Source organism: Crocodylus porosus, unplaced genomic scaffold (assembly GCF_001723895.1).
Source record: "Crocodylus porosus isolate Cpor-Errol unplaced genomic scaffold, CroPor_comp1, whole genome shotgun sequence".
NCBI classification, from domain to species: domain Eukaryota; kingdom Metazoa; phylum Chordata; order Crocodylia; family Crocodylidae; genus Crocodylus; species Crocodylus porosus.
In genome coordinates, this window is record NW_017728947.1 from 54,144,399 (window position 1) to 54,151,596 (window position 7,198).

Here is a 7,198-nt window from a genome sequence, read left to right on the forward strand (position 1 = left end):
AAAAGGGAGGCTGTGCTCCCCACACAGCAGAGGAGAGTCAGGCTGCTCACACCAACTGCAAAACAAGAAGCAAGCCGTTCACTTAGCCTATGGGACAAGGGGGGGAGTCAAATCATTTCCAACATCCATAAAGCTTGGGAAAGCCAGACTACCTGTGCAGCTTGGGGGGGGGGGATGGGACTCCAGGGGGAGGCACCTACAGAGTGACCAAGGGGCACCTCCATGTGACCAAGAGGTCTGTGGCCTGAGGAGTGTGCATCCCCCTCACACTGGTCAGAAATTGGACAACCCTGGCTTAAACATTTCATAGTTTACATTGTTCATTTCCACCTTCTATCACAGTTCATGTACACATACTTTGCATTTTCTGATGAGCACAGACATTTCAGCCTGAAACAAATTGTACCTAAGTCAGTCATTGATGTATGTAACAGAACTTCTGCAAAATTTCATTTCTTGGGATAGAACCATCTTTGAGGTAGAGAAAAAAGCATCAGTGCACTTTATATCAGCCACAGAAGTAGATGCCTAGTCACAGGAGACAGGGACCAGGGTTGAAACCAGAAGGGTAGAAATCTTATTATTGGAGTATATCACTGTCTTGTAGTCCACAAAGTCAGTTCAACTTGCTGCCATGTTTGTCCCAATGGTGCGCAGACGTGGGCGAATACACTAGGATTTCATCTCAAAAAACTTTCATTCACACCTACACCAGCTTAAAGTTGTGACCCTGAGAGCTGCTGAGCATATCCAACACCCGCTGGTTTTATTATTTGGCAATAAGCAACTCTCAGGATCAGATCCTAACTCACAGTAAAAACAAGATGAGAGATTAGCAGTATGCAAATGACACCACAAAACCAACTGGCCATGATGGGCACCTTCCGTTCAACAGGGGCTTCATCCAGTGGCATGCTGGCAAGATATGGGCAGATTACACAGTGCCTGCAACCATATACTTGAAACTCTAACATTATCTATAAAGCTTATATCCATTCTAGAATATATATCATATCTATATTCTAGGGATTTTATTTTTTTTAGTTATTTGTGTGTGTACACATGGGGGTGGAGGGGAAAGAGAGAGAGACGGTGCGCATGCACAAAACTAATGGAGCCAAATTAGAAAAAAAGATCCAAGCCCTTTCTCCTTCCAAACTCTGGAGAAGTTTGGATTTGACTCTCAAATGATCTGGGAACCTCATGGCTTGAGATCCTCCATAAAGGTAGAGTGATTACAACAGGCCTGAATTCCAGGCTGCCTGCAGTTCTAAACTAGTTATAAATCCATCTCTGATTTTCAGTAAATGCTCAGCGAGAACTAGAAGTAAAGCTCACAATTCATTTGTTTCATAAGAAAGATTAGAACAAAGATTAAAGGATTTTTTTCCTGCCTTGCAGTATGTAAAAATCAGCTGCTGCCAATATATCCCTGACAACATTTGTATGTACCTTTGAAGACTGGGGATGTTATTCAAAATTCAAAGAGTGTCACGTGTTATTAATAAGAATGTTGCTTGCTACATCTTTTGAACTGTCTATATATTTAGTAGTCGGGCTCAATAATGCAAGCATGAGTACTTTGACTACATTTTATGCAAGTCATCGTTTAAGTGCCTACAGGTACCTACAGAGATGCTAGTCCTTGCTCTAATTAGAATGCTCCAGCATCACCTCACTGTCATGTATATTAAGCCCCCCACACACTTCAAAATGACCACAGGGCACTTTATCTAAACCTCATCTAATGAACTTTTAAGTGACTCGTGGCCATTTTGAAACACACAAGGGTTTAATACACATGACGGTGAGCCATTTTAATTAGAGCGGCTGTCTAGGAACTGCTTTAATTAAAACAGCCCCCACCCCCAAGCACATGCCTTTGTCTACGCAGTTAATTCACACAGCTTGCCTGATCATGCATTTCAAAGGTTTTAAGTAAATAAGAATTTATGATCATCTACCCCAGCTGATATAACTAACATAGCATCACAGTTTCCTTACCAAACCTACAGATCAGGGGTTGGAAACCCATAGCTCATGGGCCACATCCAGCCAGGTAAGAGACTGGACTGGGCTCATGAAGGTCTGTTTCAATCTATGTTAAACTAACAACCTGCCAATCTCCAGCTGCTGTCCAGCCTACTGATCTAGCCTATCTTCTGTACTCCATATTTTATTAAATGGTAGACTGATCCCTTGGTGTTGCTCCAACTTTGCTCTCTGTGGAGGGCCGTGCTCTCACTCCCCGCTGCAGCCACTACTTATCATCATTACCCTAAAAGCCACTTCAAATCCTCATTCACCACACTTTTTAGCAGCACATTTTTCAGCAAAGACTGCATTGAGGGGGGCAGCAAGACAGCTGAGCCTTCTACACAAAGCAGGAACAGCTGAAGCAGCAGCCAGGGGACTGGTAGCCCAAGGCAGTAGCTGGGTCAGAAGCCGTGGGCCCCATTAGTAAAAGGCTGCCTATTCTTGCCATGCTTTGGCAAATGGGATTTTCTGTTGGTGGGGCCAAGATGGAATTTGAGTCTCACAGTTAAGTCAGTGCTGAGGAAACTGAAAAGTATAGCTATAAAAATAACTGAAGAAACATCTTCCTTCTTACACCCCCACTACCCACCACAATGCCTGGCTATATGGACGATGAAGTGTATATGGCAACACTGAAAACAATCACAATTAGCCCATGATTTTCTGTCAACCCCACTCCCATATCTCATGTAGGGTCTCTAACAAAAATATAAATAAGTTGTAGACTGACTTGTTTATAACACTATTTCAAAGCAATAGGTACCACCCCTGAAAACAAGAAGCAGTGGTGTCTTGTAATGAACCCAAGTCCTGGGCCAATTCCATTATTTATGCCAGAGCTTTTTTTCCTTTATTATTCTGCCACTTAACAAATAGACCTCTTGGGTACCACTCTGTATATTCTCTGCAGACTTTATAAAAGGGAAAAGGTTTGCATTTCGGAGTTTCTGAAACCTGGACTAGGTCTGTTAAAATTTTGTTTCATTTGTGAAACCTGAGGCAAATTGCAAAGGCTTAAAAATGAGGTCAAGTATTCTCTTGTCAAAACACAAAATGCAACCAACTGGCCTGAAATTTCACCAAACTTCTGTATGATGTCATCTCCAAAGGCAAACAACACAGTCATCCATTTAATCCACGTTCTGTTCTTCTGGCTCAAGCATAATATTACCCCAGGAACAGGAGTCTATTACATCAGACAGAAAAGTTATGAGCCCCAAGCCTCCTTTCTCTGCTACACCAGTTTCACAGCCTCTGAGAGAGAATCTAGTAGTTGATAATAGCTGTACTTCAGGTCATATTCCATGTCATACCAGTAATTCACTAGAGAAAAAAGAAAAATGGAAATTGTTGCAGTTTGGTTTAAGAAATGCTTTATGGGCATGTTTGTACACAGATTTAGAGAGCTATAATAGCATACGTCAATGCTGGGTAGACTTTGAAAGAAGTACAGCAAGCACAACGTAGGCAGGAATTTTTGCAAAGTTCTGTAGATACATATCTGTTTTAACCACATTAACCCCTAAAAAGCTCATCTTTGGCTTTCCCAAATTAGAGGCAGGAAAAGTATTTAGATCTGCTGTAATCTAAACTAACACCACCAAATTAATTTAAATGTACTACCGAATCTAGATATGAGCCTCCTTCCTGCCATATTTAGTGTATTACAGATAAATGAACCCTCTTCCCTACATGGACCACCAGAAAGTGTCCATATTTTATTATTTTAATTTGGGCCACAATTGATCTGCAATGCACTAGCTATCTAAAAAAAGAGGCAAGTCAAACACATTGTGAAAGCTTCAGTGGTTTTTGGTGACTGATGAAAGTTTGCTCCCAGCATCCATTAGCTCAAACTCAAAAAATATGCCTTCATCCTATACATGTGAGGCACAATTACAGTACATTTCATGGATAAGAGGCTCTGCGTACATACTGAATTCTCCAAGAGTTACTAGATGAGGCAGAAGGAAACTGTCAAAGCAGTCCAACCTTTTCTCAGGCTAGTGATCCTCAATTTTTTTTTAGACTCAAGGCATCCCTTGCAAAATGCCAGCTCTTAGCTTTCGCTCATGTTTTGACAACAGAAAAATAACAGGGCAAAACTTCTGTTGCACAGAACTCAAAAAGACACCCTTAAAAGATTTCAAAGCACCTGTGCCTCCCCCTGGTTGAAAATCACTGCCTTAGACCAGGGGGGGTCAAAGATACAGACCGTGGAATCCTATCATCTGGCCCATGATACTGCCTGTGAACCTTGGACTGGACTCACATGCAGCACACACTGACCCCAGCCCCACATGCTGCCCATGGCCATTGGGGCCAGGCAGGGATGGACACTGCAGGCAGTGTACAGGGTTGGTCTGTGGACCCATAAACTGGCTCTGGGGCCCTCATCTGGCCCACAGGGCCTGGTAAGTTTGATATCCATCTTAGACTATGCCTATATTTACCTGATTTGCCAGCAGAAAGTTCTGGTGGCAGTCAGCAGCCACCACCACCAAACTGCCTGAGCACATGGCCACCTGCGCACTTCTGGTCCCTCCACATAGTTCCATGATGGTAACTACACCACCAAAGCATGAAGCTGTCCTCTGGGAAGGCACCAGCTGATGAATGGATCATAATAGCCAGCTGAAGATGTGGGACTGTCTCCATGCCCTGGTGGGCAGCAACAAAAGCTTCACTCCGCTCATCAGAACTGGAGTAACTCTGGCCGAAGAGTGGGGTGCTCTGCTGCTTCAGAGGGGCTGAGTGTGCACAGACTCAAAGTTTTGAAGCTTTGCCAGGAAGACTTGATAGCATAAAGCAGACCTATAGTAAGACCTAAATGGCTTAAATGCTGGCCCTGGAAGCCAGAAATACTAATTTACAATTCAGAAATACTAATGTATAGCTTAACTGTCTTTTCAACCATGGAAAGTATAGTACTAAAACAAATGCTTCCAATATTTGCAGTGCTGTATGTTCACTTTTCTAACCAGGTTGATATTTAATATAAATTAGAATGTAGAAAAATAATCTATTTAAAAGGATCTTTGGCCCCAACCTGATCTTGCTCAAGAAAATGAATGGCATCTCAGGCATGTCTAGCAGGAGCTATCACAGACTACAAGTCTCTTTGGCACAAATGCTCTTCTTACCTGCTATACAGCCATGTGACTGCTGAACATGATGGAACCAGAGCGAAGGGAGGTACAACATCTCACCAGCTTTGACTACGCAATGCAAAGGCTTTGCTTGGTCATACTCTGGGTATCGTTTCAGATCTGGATTTAAAGGATCCACTGGAATCCATGGTACCTACGTGGAGAAGAATATTTAAAGTACATGGTGAGATTTGACAAGGCAGTATCTACACCCAAAAAACGAAGTTGATAAATAAAATATACCCATACCTAACAAAATACCAAATGTAGCTGTGAACCCTATAAAACCATATTATTGCATCAAAATGCTTCTTTCTAAAAGAATAGATCAAGGGATCCACCATCATCTGTAGATTCTGTAGAAACCATCTTGGAGATGGTGGCAGTAGAGGTGACACAACAGGTAGTGAATTGAGGAGAGAAATGGACAGGAAGGAAGAGTTTTCTTGGAGAATTCCTAAATGAAGTAAAATAGGTTCCACCACTGGTAGGTAAACTGAGTTTATGTCACTTAACATTTGTTGAAATGTTTCCAAGCCAAAGCGGAGTAACTATAACCAGTCTTTCCCTCCTTAGCCTTTTGTTTCCTTAGGTCCGAGAATGAATTGTAAGCTGCGTGAACATATATAGCTCTTTTCACTACAGTACTTTATTAGCTCCTAGTCTTGAATGTACTTATTCCAGGTGCATCCTAGGAATTACGGAAATTCTATTATTCTAATGTTATACATGAGCAACTAAGGTACAAAGGAACTGAGCTGTCTGAAATGACACAGGATGTTTGCAGAAAAACTACAAACAGAACCCAGGCCTCCCGAGTCTCAGATCAACACCCTAAGCCAGGGGTGGGCAAAATACGGCTTGTGGGCCAAATCCGGCCTGCAAGGCCGTTCTATCTGGCCCACAGGGCCCCTAAAAAATTCAGAAAATTAATATTATCTGTCTTTGGTTCCTGTCAAAAATGACCCAGGGGACCTCGGTGGGCTCATGCAATAGCAGGGCCTACCCAGCCCCAGCCCCCCAGCTGGAAGTCCCAGCAAGGGCTTCTGGCCTGGGAACATGTGGCTCCCTGGCTGCACCTGGCACAGGAAACTCAGGTAAGGTGGGCAGAGGAGGACCCCAAGCAAGGAAGGAACCCAGAGAAAAGCAGCCCCTTGCCCGCCCTGTGGCCGGCGGTCCCTACTGCAGCCGCTGGCAGCCTGTGAGGAGCTGTCCTGAGCAGGCACAGGCAGCCCCACATGGGCTGAGAGCAGCTCCAGCACTGGGTGCTGGCCATGGGGCAGGGAAGGGGCTGCTTTTCCCCAGGCTCAGCACGAGCTTGTAACCCGCCCCCACAGCCAGCCTGGGCTTGCTGGTCGGGGCTGCGTTGTAGCAGCAGCAGCTGCAGCCCCCCCCACTTGCCACACGGGGCAGTGTTTGCTGCTGTTGCTGTTTGCTGCTGTTGCTGCCCACCTGGAGCTCGAGCGCTGGCCAGCCCAGAGGCAGCGGTGGCAAACACTGCCCAGCGTAGCAAGTGGGGGGGCTGCTTTCCTCCGTGCCAAGCAGCTGCTGCCACCATGGTGGAGCCCCAACAGGCAAGCTCAGAGCTGGCACGGGGCCCAGACTGGCAGCAGGGGCAGGTTACAAGCTGGCGCTAAGCCTGGGGAAAAGTGGCCCCTTGCCCACCCCGTGGCCAGCCCCCTGTTCTGCAGTCACTCACAGCTCACGTGGGGCTGCCTGTGCCTGATCAGGACAGCCCTGCACAGGATGCAAGCGGCTGCAGCAGGCAGTGCTGGCCACAGGGCAGGGGAGGGGCCGATTTTTCCCATGCTCAGCACCTACTCCTTTCCTGCTGGCAAGCAGGGGGTCTGGGCTGCACACTGCCCCTCGCCTGTACCGCAGGGCTGGGGGGCACTGGGAATGAGCAGGTGCACAGGGTCCACACTGGTGTCCCAGGCACCAGTGACAGGGTGGCAAGAGCACAGGGTCCCAGCCAACAGAAGCTCTATGGAGCCAGGCGAGCTCCCCACTCT

General features: G+C 45.7%; 1 protein-coding gene across 3 annotated transcripts in view; it reads right to left on the minus strand.

The window, feature by feature from the left end:
* Positions 1-554: 554 nt before the first annotated feature.
* The window catches only part of JMJD7 (jumonji domain containing 7), a 16,844-nt gene continuing 10,200 nt past the window's right edge, over positions 555-7,198 (minus strand). Inside the window, exons 7-9 of one of the 3 annotated variants that reach the window (XR_002103963.1) lie at positions 5,181-5,340; positions 4,491-4,851; positions 3,275-3,360 (exon numbers count right to left, since the gene is read on the minus strand). Coding sequence is in view for 1 of the 3 variants with exons in the window: in XM_019551374.1 (XP_019406919.1) it covers positions 3,272-3,360; positions 5,181-5,340 (249 nt within the window). In the remaining 2 variants the exon portion in view is untranslated. Of the gene's footprint in view, positions 3,361-4,490; positions 4,886-5,180; positions 5,341-7,198 lie in introns of all 3 variants that reach the window. The other 2 variants (XR_002103964.1, XM_019551374.1) reach the window with 2 other exon arrangements.